The sequence below is a fragment of the Lepidochelys kempii genome, chromosome 1 (assembly GCF_965140265.1).
Source record: "Lepidochelys kempii isolate rLepKem1 chromosome 1, rLepKem1.hap2, whole genome shotgun sequence".
NCBI lineage: Eukaryota > Metazoa > Chordata > Testudines > Cheloniidae > Lepidochelys > Lepidochelys kempii.
Genome location: NC_133256.1, coordinates 307728555 through 307748096, shown reverse-complemented (window position 1 = coordinate 307748096; position 19542 = coordinate 307728555). Strand labels below are relative to the sequence as shown.

At 42.9% G+C, this 19542-nt stretch overlaps 1 protein-coding gene across 3 annotated transcripts in view; it reads right to left on the bottom strand.

Moving 5' to 3' along the window:
- The window catches only part of CPED1 (cadherin like and PC-esterase domain containing 1), a 217317-nt gene that overhangs the window by 18777 nt on the left and 178998 nt on the right, over positions 1-19542 (bottom strand). For 2 of the 3 annotated variants that reach the window (XM_073328194.1, XM_073328195.1), the window contains one exon: positions 15953-16089. In XM_073328194.1, coding sequence (XP_073184295.1) covers positions 15953-16089 — 137 coding nt within the window. Of the gene's footprint in view, positions 1-15407; positions 15453-15952; positions 16090-19542 lie in introns of those variants that run through there. The other variant, XM_073328196.1, reaches the window with a different exon arrangement.

Below are 19542 nucleotides of genomic sequence, written 5' to 3'. Positions count from 1 at the left end.
ATACATCCCTACATTTTTCATTCTAGCTGCTTGTTTCTTCTCCCTGGATGTCAGACTTTACATTTATAAATCCCTCTGTTGGTTGCAGCTTCTTCTTGTAATCTCCAGGTCATTTTACAGGTATTTTCCCTCTGTATTCTGTGTCTTTCCTACCATAACAGTTTTGGTGTCATCCTCAGATTTGATCATAGTTGAATTTACACCAAAGAAACACCCAACAAAGAAATGAAGTAGCTGCATTAGCTTTAAAGAGATACTATTTGTTTGTTTGGTTTTTTGAGGGAAAAATGAAGGTCAAAAAAGCTTCTGAAAACTCTCAGAGTATCCTGGAGTGTGACACAACAAGCAGGAAGCATCACTGCTCAAAGATGGGCAGAGGCTCCACAATGACAGAGAAGCCACTTCAAGAATCCTGCATTACTCTGGATTCACAGTGGTGGAAAAGAGCAGAGGTTGGCCTAGGATTTCTTACTTGACTAATGGTCCCCTGTACTGATTTTGCAGCAACAACCTACAAATCCCTTGAGCTCCTCTATATATGGAGGATATAGGGTTTGCGTGTGTGTTTATTTTAATCTCATCTATCCCTAGTGCATCACATCACTAGCATAGCTAGTCACCAACAGTTCTAACTTGAGAATTTATTTCATCATAGGAGAACTCTGACAAACTGTGGAAATTAATGTTAGTGTTGCATCTTGTCTCGGTGGAAATTAATGGAAGTCTTTGGAGAATAACTCCTCTTACCTTGCACATGACTACAACCCTATAGCCTAGCCTTCTGCAAGAGACAACAGCTCCCACTATGCCTGAGCAGTGAAAAGGAGCAGTGATGGCCCATGCAGAAATCCCCTGCTGTTAAAGGGTATGTGGTACTAAAATGACACTCCCCACCTCCCCGCACACAGCCCCTGGTGTAGGAGCATGCTGCAGGCCAGAAGGGGACATGCTAATGACTGGAACAGTCTGTGCTCCAGTGATCCTGAAATACAGAGCAGCAGCCTTTGGGCCCCTAAAGCCACCTTTGCAATCCATTCCCCTGTGCTCATCAGAAGTGCAGCACAGAATATAGCCCCTTGCAGAGCTGCTGTCTGTCAGGGATCTATCTACTCATGGCAGCACACACATTACACAGACATTTGTTTCATGTGCAGGGGATTTCCAGCTTTGTCATCATATCTCATGACATACTTCTTCAATCACAGCAGAATCACGTCAGAATCACAGCACACCACCCACCCAATTTCTTAACATATCCCTTTAATCTGTCACTCTCCAGTCTCCTGTGTCCCTCACTATAGTGCCTACCTGCTGTACATCTCATTTGAAAGCATTTTTCTGGGTGATAACGACAAGCAAGGAAAGACCATTAAAATGACAGTGGGAGTGGCAAAATTTCTATTAAAACAAATGTATTAGGTTTCTCATTACTAGTATGATTAAAAATGGGACCTAATTAGGTAGGCACCCACAGGACAGTTGATAGCCCAGAGGTCAAATGGTTTCCTTCCTACTCATAAATACTACAATTGACAAGACCCGCGCCTTCCCTAACCCTAGACTAGTACGTCCATCAATCCACTGCACTGATTTGCCAGGTGTGGAGTTTCTATTTCATTTCTAATTCTATTAAGATTCTGAGAAGCTTATTTTCTCCTTGTAACTGTGTTTTGCCATTTCCCACCTACTATTGGTTTGACATAACAGAACTATACATTCAATGGAAAAAAAAAACAGTGAAAATATAGCCAAACCCAACAAGCATGATGTGAAGACAGTTTTACTGACATTGTATGGCTTGCATCATTAGCTATAGTTTGTCATTCTAAAGATTTTCAAAGTTCAGTATCCCAGCCATTGCAAACCACTGCAGACAGAAAGGAAACAGTCAAGTTTCAAAGTAAAAAGTAATTGTATCTGTTAAATGTTTTACAATTCTAGAGCTTTAAAAAACTGCTATCCCCTGCCCCACCTTCCTAAGCAGTAGAGCTGAATTTGAGTCTTGACGTCTTCACTTGGCTCCATGGACTGGCCAGAATTGAAAGCGTTAGAGATAAGCGATGCTCACAATTCTGGGGAAGTAACCTTTCCGTGGGAAGACGTTATGAACTGTCATTTTGAAAAAGCAGTATTAAGAGATCAATCAGATAAGACCAATTCTCAAGGTGGCAATTTCAGTCCCTAGAAATACCATGGTGCTAACCACTGTAGGAAAATAAGAGATGATAAATAACAGCACAAGACCAAAGAGAAAATACACAGCATGTCACTGGATCTGTAGGTTCAAGTCTCAAAACCCTATCACTTTGACCCTAATATAGGTTGTGAACATAGACTAATCATTCAGAAAGGGATCCCCTATGAGGGTAAGTGGGAAGGAGGTAAACCAGCCACAGCAGCTCTGTGGGGCTAGGGAAAGCCTGAATTGGAAGTAGAGACTATCCTGAAACACACTCAGTGAGTTCAGATTATCATGCCAGCAGGTTGTTGCTTTTGTATAGTCTGATCCTTACCAGGATTTTACCATTTCCCCTTTGTGATTCCATTTTATTCATAGAATTATAGAGTTAGAAGGGACAGCAAGGGTATTCTAGTCTAACCCCTAGCAAGATGCAGAATTTGTTGGGTCTAAACCATCCAAGACAGCCTCCTTTTGAAAACCTCCAGTGAAGAAGCTTCCACAACCTCCCGAAGCATCTGTTCCATGTCCTACTGTTCTTACAGTTAGGAAATTTTTCCTGAGATTTAATCTAAATCTCTGATGTTGTATCTTGAACCCAATGCCTCTTGTCCTGCTCTCCGTGGCAAAAGAGAACAACTTTTCTCCATCTTTTTTTATGTCAGTCTTTCAGTATCTGAAGACTGCTATCATGTTCCCCCTTAATCTCCTCTTTTCCAAACTAACCATACCCCATTCCTTCAGCTTTTGCATGTATGGCTTGCGTTCTATCCCTTTGATCATCTTTGTCGCTTGCCTCTGGATCCTTTCCAGTTTCTCTACATCCTTCCTATACAATGGTGACCAAAATTGGACACAGTACTCCAGCTGAGGCCTAACCAGTGCCAAGTAGAGTGGTACTATCATCTCCGATGACTCGCATACTATGCCTCTGTTAATGCAATTTAAAATTGCATTTGTTTTTGCAACAGCATCATATTGCTGACTCCTGTTGAGGTTGTGATCCACCACAACTCCCAGATACTTCTAGCAGTGCTGCTGCCAAGCCAGTTTCCCCCCATTCTATATTTGTGCATATGGTTTTCCTTCCCTAAGTGTAGCACCTGACATTGGTCTTTGTTGAGTTTCATTTTGTTGTCTCTAGCCCAGTTCTCCAATTTATCAAGAACCTTCTGAATTTTAGCTCTATCCTCCAAAGTATTGGCAACACCCCAGCTTTGTGTCACCTGCAAACTTGACCAGTGTGCTCTCTGTACTGACATCCCAGTCATTAATAAAGATATAAACAACACTGGAGCCAGAACAGATCCTTGTGGAACCCACTTGAGGCCTCCCCCAACCTGACATCATTCCATTAATAGTTACTCTTTGTTTGGTTGTTTCATGAATTATGTATCCACTTAATGGTAGTTCTGTCGAGCTCATATTTCTCCTGTGTACTTATCAGACTGTCATGTAGGACCGTGTCAAAAGCCTTGCTGAAGACCAGGTATTCCCCCAATCCACCCACTACATTCCCCCAATCCACCAAATCAGTTACGCTGTCAAAGAAGGAAATCCACGGTGGCTGCTAGTGATCACTCCTTCATCCTCCAGGTATTAGCAAACTGAATGTTTTTTACATTGCTCTAGTAGCTTCTCAGGTATAGAAGTCAGGCTGGCTGGTCGATAGTTTCCCTGCTCCTCCTTTTTAAGTTAGGAACTATATTAACCCTTCTCCAGTCTTCCAGGACCCCTCGTATCATCCATGAGTTTGTAATGATTATTGCCACTGGCTCTGAGATTTCTTCAGCTAGTTGAGTCAGTACCCTGGGGTGAACAGTATCCAGCCCCGCTGATTTGAATTCATTCCAATTGTTCAGAAGATCTCTGATGTCTTCTTTACTTATCCCAATCTGCATCCCCACCCCTATTGTTTATGGTAACTTTGCTAGTCATCCCGTCATATTGTTTTTTTTTGTTTTTTTTTAGAGACGACTGAAGCAAAGCAGGCATTGAGCCTTCCTGTCATCTTTCATTACCAGCTCACCTTCTCCATTGAGCAGCAGACCCACACTATCCTTGATCTTTTTTTTTTTTGTCTGACGTATTTGAAAAACCCCTTCCTATCATCTCATGCATTTCTTGCTAGGTGTAACTCATTCTTTGCCCTGGCTTTCCTGATTTTGCCCCTACATGCTCACGCTATTCCCATGTATACTTCCTTGGTGACATGCCCCTCCTTCTATTTCCTGTATCAGAGTAGCAGCCGTGTTAGTCTGTATTCGCAAAAAGAAAAGGAGTACTTGTGGCACCTTAGAGACGAACCAATTTATTTGAGCATTTATTCATCCGATGAAGTGAGCTGTAGCTCACGAAAGCTTATGCTCAAATAAATTGGTTCGTCTCTAAGGTGCCACAAGTACTCCTTTTCTATTTCCTGTATGTATTCCTTTTGTTTTTTAGATAGCTAAAAAGCTTTTTGTGGAGCCACATTGGCCTCGTGACTCTTCTTATCTTTCTCTATGTTGGAATAGCTTGATGTTGAACCTCTAGTGTTACATCTTTTAAGAACTGCCAGACCCCTTCAATTCCTTTTCTTCCTAATTGGTCTTTCTATAGGACCTTGCCTACTATTTCTCTGAACCAGTTGAAATCTGTCTTTCTGAAGTCCATTGTCCTTGTTTTGCTGTTCTCATTCCAGCTAATCATTTCACAGTGGAACTGAAATCTTTTGGAAAATATCAGAGCATTTACTTAAGCAGAATGTGAAATCTTCCATGGCCACCAACCCTGGGGCAGAGACTTTTAACGCCTGCTGGCTGCTCTCTGTAGATGATGCTAGTAGTCTGGAGGCCCCCCGAGTTAAGAACACAATGAAACGAAGGCCAACATGCACTACAGGTTTTAAAGAACCGGGCTCCAACTAGCACAACCTTTTGAAATCCCCATTCTGCAAAGCTGGTCAGTCTTCACTGTGTTCTGAGCATGGGACCCTCGGAGCACAACCTTCAAAGCAGCCACTCTTTGGTAAGTTGGCATTCTTTTCACTGAAGGCTTGGGGGATCAGGAGGCCAGTGAAGAGTGGAATATGGCCCTGGGAAACATTCATGAGCCTCAGTTAACCAGGAGTTTCTATTAACCAGCATTCCGTAAATCAACTTAATCACGGCTTAAATTCTCAGAAAGTATTTCCCAGAGCTCCCCACATCTCCGCCTCCTAGACAAACAAAAAGCTACTTGACGAGGTTCCACAGCTGTATCATGTTGTTTTCATACTTTTTTGTTCCCTGACCTTGCTCCTCAGATCAGTTGTGGCATGTCTTCCTTTCCTGATTCAGGATCTCATACACAGCTCAGCATTGAACCTTGCAGGAGACTGTCCTGCCACGCTAATGAAAAGTAGCACTGATATGGTCTGCACTTTCAGAGATGATTGGAAAGGTGTCATGATTATGTTCATGTGCAAGAAACCCCATTCACATTCAACTGATGTTATCAGTATGCATAGGTGCCGACTTCCTCTTTCCCCGGGGGGCTGCTTGACTCTTCCCCTCTGCCCCAGGGCCCACCCCCACTCCAGCCTTCCTCCAAACCCCCACCCTGCCCCGCCTCTTCCTGCCCCCACTCCGCCCCGGCCTTCCCCCCACTCCACCCATTTCCCTAAGCCCCACCCCGTCCCACCTCCTCCTGCCCCACTCTGCCCTGCCCCACTTCTTCCCTGCCTCTTTCTGCTCCCTCCCCCGAGACCACCCCATCCCTGCTCCTCCAGCCACCTTCCCAGCACCTCCTGCATGCTGCAGAACAGGTGATTGCAGTGGCCAGGAGGCACTGGGAGAGGGAGGAGTTAATCAGCGGGGCCGCGGGTGGGAGGTGCTGCGGGGGAGTGGGGGAGCTTGGCTGGAGCACCCACGGAGTCAGCGCCTATGTCAGCATGGTACTGAAGCACTTTACAAGAGATTTTACAGGAGCTGGCATTGCCTTCTGGTGACTGTCCTTGTATTCTCTGAACCCATACACTACCGCTCTCTCATCCAATTGCAACCTATGGCAGTGAGCCTTGACTTCACATTCTCCATGGAGTATGGTGGCATCCTGTGGTCAGTTCCTAGGATATAGAACTTTGACATCAGCAGCAAGCTGCTCATCCGTTTTGTCTATGAGCCTATGCTGCAGCTGGTTTGCCAAACTTCTGTAGAATTGGGATCAGTTGATTAACATGATGCCTCTTGTGTCTGTGTTCAGCGCGATTCCCTGAATTCCATCCCAGCTTCGGCTTCTCACGCAAGCCTCTCTTGCTCCCCTGGTTCTTGCACTCTCTGCTCAAAAACATGAATCTGCCTCAGAATTTTGTCTTGTGCACTTTGGATATTAATTTCCCTGAACTGAGGCTCAAGTAACAGTTCTGCTAAATTTTGTAGAGCATCAGAAAGTATGCCCAAATTAAATACAAATGATGTAGATGTCAGGTGTTTCTGGAGTCCACAGAACAATGTCTTTTTCTTTACCTTGTGCTTCCACTGACTGCTGGAAGTGAAGAAAGAGAGCACGGTAATTCTTCCAGAACACTTTCATTGCACAGCTACTTGATGCAACCCATTGTGTTCCCGGAACGCACCCAATTTTCAAGAGTTTTACATGCAAAGATGCCGCACATTCTTGAAGTTCCCTTGCGCTTTTAGGGGAGGCATGTTTGTCCATAAATACTTTAAAGTGGTTGACTCCATGAACATCCTACATGAGCTCATGAACAGAGAGTTCCAGTCAGTGGGCGGAGCAGTGCCAGACAATTACTTTTGGAAAACGCAGCTGTAGAAGCCATTCCGCTTTTCTGACCTAGTGTGACTGTGGCTCCAGCACAAACAAGAGCCTCCAAGTGTTCCTTTAAGTAAGCCTCCGTGAATCCCACTGCATCCAACGTTTGCAGCAAGATTCTGGCAATGGTTGAGGCATCAGTGACAGGAAGCTCGATTAGGTCAACAAACCTGTTTGTATGCTCTTCCATCTCCTCCATTACAAATCGTATGTAGGTGATAAGAGTGGAAGCCTGGCTCAAAGTAGTTAACTCATCAACCATTGCTGTGATTCTGAACTTATGAGATATTAAATGTTTAAATATTTTTTTCTTCATTTCCTCCACAAATGTGCTGCTGTATGCTAGTGCAGATGACGTTTGAGTGCAGAATTCGCCCCATATTTAGTCTGTTTAACTTCCACAGATCAATTTCTGTTTCAAAATCGTAGGAGGGACGATTTTGCACACAGCACGGAATACTCCCCAGGTAGCTTGAGTATGCTGCGACTGCCCTGGCACTTGACATGCTGTCAATATATCTTTCTCTGCCTCACTCTGAATATTTTCTGTGACTCTGTGCTCATAAATCTTTTTCCACAGAGATTTTATTTGTTTTAATTTGCTGTCCCCACAGCTTTAAACATCAGAATTAGCTCAAACTTTAACCTCTGCTCATAACTCTGAGAGACTGTACTTTTACACAGATGCTGCAACCGAGCTTACCTCTTCTAACATTTAGTCACAGGTTTTTTTTCACAAAAATCCTTTTTTTGGCTGCCTGACTAACACAGCAGTAGGTCACTCCTGCCACTTTCTGGTTCGTCATCATGTTCTTCTTGCTCATCAGGGATGCTCTGTACTGCTTCTTCATCCTGACGAACAACAGTGCCACTAACTTCCCCATGGGCCTCTGAATCAGTTTCCTCTTTCTTGTGAAAAAACAGTGATTTTATTTTTTGGACTCATGCTGGGGAATTGAGTACTGTACACAGAAGTTAACCATACACATAAATCAGGTGAGATTACCTAGTGACCTTCACCCTTGTTGATTACGTCAGAAAGACGGGCTTGCTTACATCCTGCGTCAGCCGACCATATCTGTCGTCTGCCAGCCTACAAAGGGCTGCTGCTGCTCTCCATATACGGTATGAAAATATTTTAATTTCCCATAATTACCACGAAAATAAATTGCACAGCATTCACAAAAATAAATTGTCACATAATGATTTTTATTAAAGTTTCTGCCCTGCGGGAGGGGTGGGGTGGTGCAGCTAGGGGCTTCTGCCTTATGAGGTGGCGGGGCTCCAGGCTTCAGCTGTGAGGCAGGGGTCTCAGGGCTTTAGCCTCATGGCAGGGGGAAGGGGGGGAGGGAGCACCAGGGGTCAGGGCTTCAGCCTTGCGGGAGGCGCCGGGGCTGGGGGCTTCAGCCTTGCGGGAGGCGCCGGGGCTGGGGGCTTCAGCCCTGTGGGAGGTGCACCAGGGCTGGGGGCTTCAGCCCTGTGGGAGGTGCACCAGGGCTGGGGGCTTCAGCCCTGCGGGAGGTGCACCAGGGCTGGGGGCTTCAGCCCTGCGGGAAGTGTGCTGGGGCTCAGTTCTTCAGCCCCGTGGGAGGTGCACTAGGCTTCAACTGCAGCGCCCTGTGGACCCCCTGAAACCAGCTCGTGGACCCCCAGAGCTGTGAATATATTTACTGGAGCTGGGCTCCAGACAGCTCCAGATGAATTTAAGCCCTGAATGTAATCAAGTGTGCAGTAGCCATAGCACCTTTTACTCCAGTTGAGTTGCACCAGTTTACCCCAGTTCTGCATCTGGCCTGTAGCATATAATGGAAATACCTCAGCAGAGGGGCTGTATATAAGATCGTATACTTAGTTGTGTGACATTCACAAATGAATGATTGTGTTTATAATGTGCTGTATCTTGGTTTCTTTACTATTGTGCCTTGCAGTCTTCAAATAAATGAGAATTTTATCTGCATGAGGACCACAGGATCACATTTTTACTTCATATAGTGCAACGTTTCTGCAGAGACAGATGTGTTTCAGTGTCTTCCGTTGCAAAGGTTTAGTGTGAAAGATTCCCATTATGACCAAACAGGCTTCAATAAATTGTGTAAGAATCGTGGAATTCCACTTTTTAGCCAAACCGATTATAAATTAACCACATTTACAAAATTTAAACACCTTTAAGTCCAAAAGACCACTTAACCCTAAGACATTATTCAGAAAACATAAACTAGAGTACCTGTTTTAACAGCTGAATTTCAAGTACTTCAACAAATATTGCCTTTTCATATTTCCTGTTCTTAATTACACGTGGCCCACAGGTATTTAATTACAGGGCTAAACTCAAAATAGTATTTTTGAATGATAAACAAAATACAACCTTTTTTTCCTGGTTATTTAGGTCAGATTTCTGGGCATTGCTAATTGAATGGCTAGTTAGCTCTTAGAATCTCTTTCCCATGACATCTTTTAAAAAGTTACCTTGTACAATAATTAGTGTTATGCTTTAATAAATCTCATAAATATTACAGAGAACGCTCATTAATGACACAGTTATATGGGGTTATGTCACACAGATGTAATACGAATTTATCCTCTATTTTGATTGCTCATTTCTTTGATATAATTAGGTTAGGCATACGTAATTCCCCCAGTGACTAGAATCTACTGTGTAATGTAGCCTGCAGTCAATTTGCCTTAACCAGGAGTTCAAAGGCAAAGAGACTACAGATACTAGAAGCTGGCGGAATGAGAATCCCTCCCTGCAGAAATCTCCTTCAGTTTCAATATTTTAGATCACTTTCCTGCTTGTTGTGTTTGAAATGCAAACATGTGATGGATTAGTGCTGCTAACACACCATAAAGTAAAATAAGTCCCCTCATAAACTGTTTTGGGGAATTTATATCCTGTTTCATGTCACAACCAATTTGTGTCTTATTCTTTCACCATAGGTGGTCTGAAGTTCACATGAAACGGAACTAACTCACACATGAAGTTAAAAAGTAGTTAAATGACAAAGCAAAGAAACTTGGAAAACATAGCCAGGGTGAATTAGATTTCTGTTATAAAGAACTGAATATATTTTATAAATTACCTCTGAAATAAGCACAGATTTTAAGACAAGAAATATGTTGAAGTAAGAAAAAACTAAAACCCATTTCTTCTCTATGTCTTATTTATAGCAAAGTTATGGGACGCACACAATACAGTAGAGCATGGATGGACACAATACAACAGAACTGTATTTTAGAAATGTGAATAAAAGAAAAGTTAAAATGCATTCTATTGTATTTTAAAACTGCGTTCTATTGTTTCCCTATGAAACGTGAAGAAGCCACAATAACGATCTTACAATGTATATCTGATGTTCTTAGATATGCTGACTTTCATCCACTCAAAGAGGCCAAAGTTATTTACAAACTTCATGCAACCTATTTCATTTAATCTGTCTTTGAAGTGCCGGTCCCTTAAGCAAAGCAGCTGTTACCAGTGCATAGACACATTAAAAATAAATTCTTTACCTTCTATCCTGAATTGTTGTGTAAAGTATTTTCACTGGAATTTGACATGGGACATTGGAATTAACGTCCCTACTTTTTATTTATTTCTTTACTTTTTAGTGCTGTAGGGATTTAACACAACCATAGATGTTCAGGTCCTCAGTATTACATCTCAGCTGTAAGCAATCATCTTCAGGAGAACCGTATCAGCAACACCATACTGAGGCACTTTAGTTCAGTACTGACTCAGAGGAAAGCTTTCAACATGAACATCATGAACATCACTTCCTGCCTAAACTGGCTTTTCCTATTCAAATGCTAACCATGTCCAAGCCTGTTTATTTTGTGCCTTATGACAAGATTAACATTGTTCAAAAGTCAAATTGGGTCAGGCCAAGTTAGTACTTTGATGGGAGACTTCCAAAGATAATTCAGTTGAGGCCATTGTTCCAGCTAAGGCAACCATGCTAGTCACACACACACACACGTATATACAGACATATATAGAGAGAAGTTGCAAAATAAAAAAAAACAACATTTTTGCTGTTTATATATAAAGGTTTTATGTATGAGATATACTTGAGATCAGAGCTCGGATACTACGGTGGCAATGTGACTGGGTGGGTGGAACATTGGGCTAGATCTCAAGAGACCTGGGATTTGTCCCTGACACTGCCACTGGCCTGCTGGATGACTTTGGGCAAGTCACTTCCTCTCTGTGACTCAGTTTGCACATCTGTAAAATGTGGATAATGATACGTTGTAAAGCGCTTTGAGCTCTAGAGATGAAAATTGCTATAGAACAGCTCGGTATTATAATTTACTGTGGTGAGGGAGCTCATACAAAATTCTAAAATAGATAGGTACATAGATCAGATGAACATATTACTTTTGAGTGGGGGAGCCATGACTGAATTATGCAGAGTCTTCATTTATCTTCAACAAATGGCAATAGAAACTGCGCAGCACTCTACATCAACCTCTCCCACCGCCCAACGCTCGACGTATTTTGGGCATTTTTAGAACATAAGAACAGCCATACTGGGTCAGACCAAAGGTCCATCTAGCCCAGTATCCTGTCTTCCAACAGTGGCCAATGCCAGGTGCCCCAGAGGGAATGAACAAAACAGGTAATCATCAAGTGATCCATCCCCTATTGCTCATTCCCAGCTTCTGGCAAACAGAGGCTAGGGACACCATCCCTGCCCATCCTGGCTAATAGCCATTGATGGACCTATCCTCCATGAACTTACCTAGTTCTTTTTTGAACCCTGATATAGTCTTGGCCTTCACAGCAAAGAGTTCCACAGGCTGACTGTGCATTGTGTGAAAAAAATACTTCCTTTTGTTTGTTTTAAACCTGCTGCCTATTAATTTCATTTGGTGACCCCTAGTTCTTGTGTTATGAGGAGGAGTAAATAACACTTCCTTATTTACTTTCTCCACACCAGTCATGATTTTATAGACCTCTATCGTATTCCCCCTTCATCGTCTCTTTTCCAAGCTGAAAAGTCCCAATCTTACTAATACTCCTCATATGGTGGCCGTTCCATACCCCTAATCATTTTCATTGCCCTTTTCTGAACCTTTTCCAATTCCAATATATTTTTTTTGAGATGGGGCGACCACATCTGCATGCAGTATTCAAGATGTGGGCATACCATGGATTTATACAGAAGCAATATGATATTTTCTGTCTTATTATCTATCCCTTTCTTAATGATGCCCAACATTCTGTTCACTTTTTTGACTGCCACTGCACATTGAGTGGATGTTTTCAGAGAATTATCCACAATAACTCCAAGATCTATTTTTTGAGTGGCAACAACTAATTTAGACCCATCATTTTTATGTATGGTACAGTATACGTATATTGCTCCTTTGTTCTTCTTTTAATCTCCCTATACATTTCAGTTTTGAAATATTTTGCTTATTGTATTATAGAAACGAACATATCATTAGTATGGGTGGAATTTAGCTTTAAGCACTTGTGGAGATCTCTAACGTACATAACAGTTTGAATAATTACTAGGAATTGGGAGATGTAAATATATAAATGATGGTTATCATGATGTCATGTGATATAAACATGTTCATTCACAAAAAATATGCATAGTACTGATACAGTCCACTTAAACACCTTTCAAAAGGAACAAAACTGTTAAAATATAAGTGCATTAAAATATGCAGAACCTTTAATAAAGTCCTTTTTGAAGAACACCTAATTAACAACACAGTTTTTAGGACCCAATTCTCATTACACCAAGGCCCCTTTACACTGTCAGAGTGGTGCAAAGGGACCTAACTGTGATCAGTCCCTGACTGTCCCATGTAATACAACTTTAGGGCCGTTCCCACTCAGCCAACTCACATGGGAACAATTCCCTCCTACTGCAGAGCATCTACTCACATGAGCCAGGATCTGCCCTTATCTGATTTAGTCGCTTATGCTCAAATTATCCCAAAATGCTTCACAGCAATGTTAAGATAAAAATAATACCAGAGGGAAAGAGAAATTAAGGTGTACAGGAGAAATATACCAAAAGCTAAAATGCCACAGAAATTAGATTTTAACAAAGAACAGACCCATTAAAAGAACGGTCTCAAACAAATGTCTGTGCTGAGACAGGAGCATCCAGTCAACAGATTTCTGCTGCCCCGTGAAAGGTTATTTGACAAATCTTTTAGCTTTACAGAGTTTTCTAATTGCTTATTGTAATAGGGTCAACTGCACCCAGAGCACCTCCTTGGGGCCAGGGGTACTTCAGTACTGCCCTCCCTCTGTTTGTTCCTTCTTCAGGACTTAAACTCCACACAGTATATTATAAGGAACTTATACATTTCCCCCTGGGGTCCAGTTTATTCAGTGCTCGGGTCCATTGGCCCTCCAGGCTCCAACCCCAGTTCAGTGTCTCTCTCTTGAGAATCCAAAATAACACAAAGTCTTTCAAAAGAGAACTACAAACTCCTATGGTTGCCAACTTTGGTTGGAAGAATTCCCGGAGATTTCATCACATGACATAATCTTTAATTAAAGATTAGTCTTTAATTCCTGGGGACTCCAGGACAATCCTGGAGAGTTGGCAACCCTACAAACTCTCCCAGCCCTCATTCAAGTTTCAGCTGGGCACAGACTGTCCTCTGTCAGGGTCTGTCTTTCTGCTTCCTGCCTGGAGACTGTCCTTCTTTACAGGCCCTCCCCACTGGTGCCTTCCTACCTGCTGACTCAGGGCTCTGCAGGAGTCTTCGTTCTCTGTACACACTCTACAGAGACAGCCACCATTTCCTGGACATCCCCCCTGCAGCTTCTTGCTGCTTTTATACTGGAATCACCAGATTCCTTTCAAAGGGGCTCATTCTGTAATCAGGGCGGGGGCTAACCTTCAGCCATTAAGGGGTGAGCCACCTGGTTGCACTCCCCCTGTTTTGTACTGTCTGTATCATTAATAGAGAGTCACTGTAGTTTACGTGGGGCCTGATTCTGATCTGACACTGGTGTAAATCACTGACTTCAATGGAGTTACTTAAGATTTACACCTCCAGAGCTGAGATTAGAATCAGGCTCATGAACTTCAAGCATGCATACTTCTTCTATTTTAATGGACCCCTTAACACACGTTGGGACTGATTTTGGTGCTGGTGAGAGGGAGGGAGTGTTGCACTGGTCAGTCACGCACTGCGTGACTAGGCACTCTGTACACTTCCCAACTCAGTTCTGGGAATGCACCTTCATTGGGACATGCTGCTCCCTTGTTATCTACAGCCTTTGATTCGCTGGCAAACTTGTGGTGGGTTATTGATGTGAACAAATTGCCAAATACCTTAAGGATTAGGCTGAGGCCATCAAATTCTGCATTTGTGACCACAACTACTCCAAAGATGACGGTGTTGTACATGAGGGGCAAATCCAACTCCCACTCTCTGGCACAATTCTGCTGCTCATATGGGAGAAGGACTTGGAGAAGCCACGGAAGGCATCCACTACCCACAGCCTGATATGGAGTCTAATTTTATGGAGGCTCCCAGTGCAGCAACAGGCACTAAACTGGGGGTGAGCTGGAGAATTTGATGCACTGTGTCTGATCCATGCCCTCCATGAAAGGGAATGCTAGAGCTTTGAAGGCTCTGTGGAGTGACTCCAGTACTGCTCCACTGCCTGAAGCAGTGAATTCCTCTTTTCCCCATTGAAATAAAGTTAATCTGGATTTACACCAGTGTAACTCAGATTGGAATTGAGCCCAGAGGCTAAGGACTCAGAAACAGTGTGGCAAAGTGTACATTCACACTTGCATAAAAAGCGTATTTTAACTTTAAAAAAATTTCAGTCCTTGGCAAACTGTCCCTGTATTACCATGACATTGCTCCAGCTGTGAGGGCCCTGAGCCTGTCCTAGATCATTCAGCAGCGATTGCTCTAAGATAATATCAGACTGTTATTCTGTTGGGAACTGTCTACAGTGTCCCAGGCCCTCTTCTCTTTTAGGAAAGGGGACATTTGGAGCTAGATACACCATAAATTAGGGAAAGTATTCTCCATAGCACCTGACCCAGAAATGAAATGGCTTTATGGAGCCACTCCAATTTATGTGGGTATAACTGACAGCAGAATCTGTCCCACAGCTGGATTTGCACAATCCAGAAGAGCCCCCATCTCAGGGAAAAAACCAAAGGGAGAAAGAAGCCAGATTGCAATGAAGGACCTTGTGCTGGCTGAGAAGTGGCCAGTTAAGAAGAAAGGAAGGAAGAAAACTACAAAAGAGTAATTATAATTTTTTATGAATAGAGACAGTCTCTGGTTTAATCCAAAAGACTTTTTTTTAACCTAGGACATATAATGTCAAAAATCTTTATAACCATTACTTACTTTCTGGACACTTGTATTCCCAGTAATTGTACCTGAATCTCAGCTCAGAGATCTCTCTCAAATGTTATATAGTCATACCATGCCTATTAAGAAGACACTGTGTTTCCAAGCAATCACCTTAGAAGTTTCACTATAAGAAAAGAATGTGCAAGAAGACTTTGTAAGATTAGTATGCACAAGCAATGGCATGCATTAGGTATACAGCAGAAGAAACAAAGCTTGCATGCAAAGTATATGTCAGTCTTTAACACCAATGCAAATTATTTTTCACTTGTAAGGCTTACATGCTTACTACAGCCAAATGCACTACAGGTATTTCATAGCCATGTATCTGTTATGTCTTGAAATTTCATTAATATCAACTGAAGGTCTGTGTCAAATGGCAGCATAAAAATATACATTATAAGGGGTTCAATTCTACATAATCATTCTTTGTCATTGTGATTTGAATCCCTTCTAACATTCCTCTAGCAATGTAATGAAAAGCAATTTTTTTATACACCAATCACAATGCATATTTCTTCACACTTGTAAAGAACTTCAGGCCAATAAAGTTCAGTGTGAAAAGACATGGATGACTTATCTTCTGTTACAGATACAGCAGGTGAAAGAGATAAATTGGTTGCATACCTTTCTGCCTTCTACACATTGTTGGAGCTCTGGCTTAGTCAGGACAGAATACTGACAGTTGTGTGGCTGCCATATTATTTCTCGCCAGTCACAGGTTCTGTTGTCAGAACAGCTGAGGCAAGGCACAATCCACTGCCCTGGAAAACAGCAAAATGTCTTTTGACTCTCCTACATATTTTTGCCAGCAGGCTAAGGTAGTCTTAATACTTAATTAATGAGACTGTCTAGTTCTGTCTCATGTAGGTTTTAATAATTTTTAACTCTGTTATTTTGGAAGCTTGAAAATAGTATTTCTTGCTCCTGTGCTAGACCTTTTCCAGTTAGCAAACACTGGTATTTTTGCTTTGCCTGAAAAATTTGGGAATGTCCAGATCCAGTGTTTTAATTTGGGCTCATTCCTAGTTTTCCTTCCTCGTAGCAGCCAATCCTTGTTAGGAAAGGAAGCATAATTCAAGTGGGTAATGCATAAAAATGAGACAGAGAAGATGTGGAGCAGAATTTTCAAAAGTGCTTCAGTGACTGAGGAGCCTAAGTCCCATTTTCAAAAGTGACTTTGGTGCTAAGGTCTCACTGAAAGTCAATGAGATTTAGATTGTTAAATGCCTATGTCCTTTTTTGAAAATAGGACTTAGGCTCCTAAGATGTGGTTTACACTAACCTTTATCAGTATAACAACACCGCTTAAGGGTGTGAAAAATCCACACCCTGAGTGACGTAGTTATACCAACCTCCCCCTCCGCCCCACCAGAGACAGCACCATGTCAGTGGGAGAGTTTCTCCTGTTGCGATAGCTACCACCTCTTGGGTAGGTAGATTAACTAAGCCAATGGGAGAGCTCTTTTCCACAGGCTTAAAGCGTCTTCATTAAAGCTCTACAGTGCCACAGCTGCACCAATGCGGCGTTTTAAGTGTAGATGTGCCCTAAGTTACTTACGTGCTTTTCAAAATTTTACCTCTCGGTTTTAGTGAAAATTAATAGAACTAAGGGCGTGTCTATACAGTGAGTTAATGTGCAGCAAGCCGGGATGTGACTTATTCAGCACACCAGCTTGCCATACACTTACTCTCTGTGTGGACCCTACTACCGTGTGCTAAACGTTCCCTAGTGCACTTTGACAGACTCTTGTTTCAAATGCACTATGTCAAAATGCACTACAAAACTTTTAGTGCCTAGTAGCAGGATCTACAAGGTAAGTTAGTGGATCGCCAACCAGTGCGCTACAGAATCACACCCTGGCTTGCTCCACATTAACTCGCCATATACAAAAGCCCTCAGGCTCTGAAGAGAGTTGAAGAAACCTGAAAGTGCTCAGCCTTCATGAGGCCAGTTCTACACTGGGAAGACTTTGCTGGTGCCAACTGCAACCCACCTATCCCCGCTCTGGAGAAACAAACTCTGTTAGTAAAAATGCACCTTTGCCAGTTTAACCATATCTACAATAAGGGCTTTTGCTGGCACAGCTGTGCTGGGCACAGATCACACCTCTTCACACCCCCTACTAACCTAGCCAGCCAGCAAAAATTTGCAGTATAGTCCTGGTCCTCAGTATTTGACAGCCTCTCGTCTACAACGGCTGTTTCTCTTCCGGCAGCATCCTCTCTGCACAAGGTACTGGTAGCTGCTTCTGCAGTGGCAGGCTTAGAACATTAAATCAAGCCTTGTAAGTGGTTATTGATTTATTTGTTCTAACTTCTCAGTTAAAGGAAAAACTATTATTTAGAATTGGTTGGTCTTTGTCACCAGATTCCTTTAGGGCTGGGATCAGCCATTTTACATTTTCAGTTGGGATGCAATTGAGGCTCAAATCATCTTCATATATTCTTAGGTTTTAAGGCCAGAAGGGATCATTAGATCATCTAGTCTGACATCCTGTATAGACTGTAGAATTTCATCTTACTTACTTTTGTTACTTTTGTATTGAGCTCAATAACTTATGTTTAACTAAATCACTTCTTCTGGAAAGGCATCCAGTCTTGATTTGAAGACATCAGAGATGGTGTATCCACCACTCCCCTTAGTAGTTTGCTCCAATGGTGAATCACCCTCACTGTTGTTACGCTTGTGCCTTATTTCTATATTAAAGTTGTCTGGGTTTAACTTCCAGCCATTGGTTCTTGTTCTGCCTGTCTCTGCTAGGTTAAACAGCCATTTATAACCCAGTACTTTATTCCCACGAAGGTACCTTATACACCATAATAAAGTCACCTCTCAAGCTCTTTAATGTCTCTCTGTGAGGCATTTTTTCCAGCCTGCAATAATTTTTGTTACTCTTTTCTGCACCCTCTCTAATTTTTCAACACCCACTGTAAAATGTGGACACCAGAACTGTACACAGTATTCCAGTATCAGCCTCACTAATGCTGTGTATAGAGGTAAAATCAGCACCCTACTCCCACTCAGTGCTCCCCTGTTTATACATCCATAGATCCCATTAGCCTTCTTTGCCACACCACTGCACTGGCAAATCATGTTGAGTTGCTTGTCCACTACGACTCCTGAATCCTTTTCAGAGTCTCTGCTTTCAGAATACAGCCCCACATTCAGGAGGTATGGGTTGAATTCTTTTATGCTAGAGGTATGACCTTGCATTTGACTATATTAAAATACAGTTTGTTTGAATGGACCCAGCTTATCAAGCAACCCAGAGCCCTCTGTATGGCTACCTTGCCCTCATGTTATGTACCACTCCACCAATCTTTGTCTCATCTGCAAATGTTATCATCAATGATTTTATATTTACCTTCAGATCACTGATGAAAATGTTGAACAACATTGGGGCTAGAACCCTGCAGAACCCCACTAGAACATCCCCATTTGATGATTTCTCATTGACAACTACTTTCTGAGACCGGTCTGAACCTGCTGGCTAGGTCTGAACCTGCTATTGATTGGATGTTGCAGTGGGAAAGTAACGGTGCCCAGTAATGAGCACCGTTACTTTCCCACTGCAACATCCAATCAATAGGGGGATCCATAACCCCTCCAGCACAAGAAAGGAGGCCACAGGGGACCTGGAGGTTGTGTTAGATAAAGAGCAACAAGCTGGAGGCAGCTGGCTGGGAGCCGGTGGCAAAGAGAAAGCCAGACAGGTTGGGATCTGGGAGCCAGTTTCAAAAGCAGCCTCTTGCTGGCAAAGGGTCCAGTGGCAGTTGCACCAGATAGAAACCCGGAAGTATCCTACAGACTGGGGGGAGGGGCATGGAGAGGGAAGGATGAGCATATGGACAGGCCTGACTAGGAGTATAGGTGCTGGACAAGAGGACTGGGCGCTAGCTGGGGGATATGCAGGCCAGTGTGTGACTGCCTGCAGGAGAGCAGTGGCCTGGAGTGAGTACCTTTGGCACCAGACTGCAGGGGCCCCACCTCCTTACCCCTGGACTGGACTGTCCTCTGGGGCTGTGTTAGGGATTGTTGGATTATCTTTGGTTTGTAACTTAAAGCAATCATTAATTGCATGATTTATTGCTGGCATCCTTCGCTATTTGTCCGATGCTGTGTTTATGGAAACACACCAACGGCTAGAGACTGAAGGGCCTAGAGCTTGGAGCTCCTCCAGCACTTGCCGCTGAGCCTGTGGTATGCCCAGCAT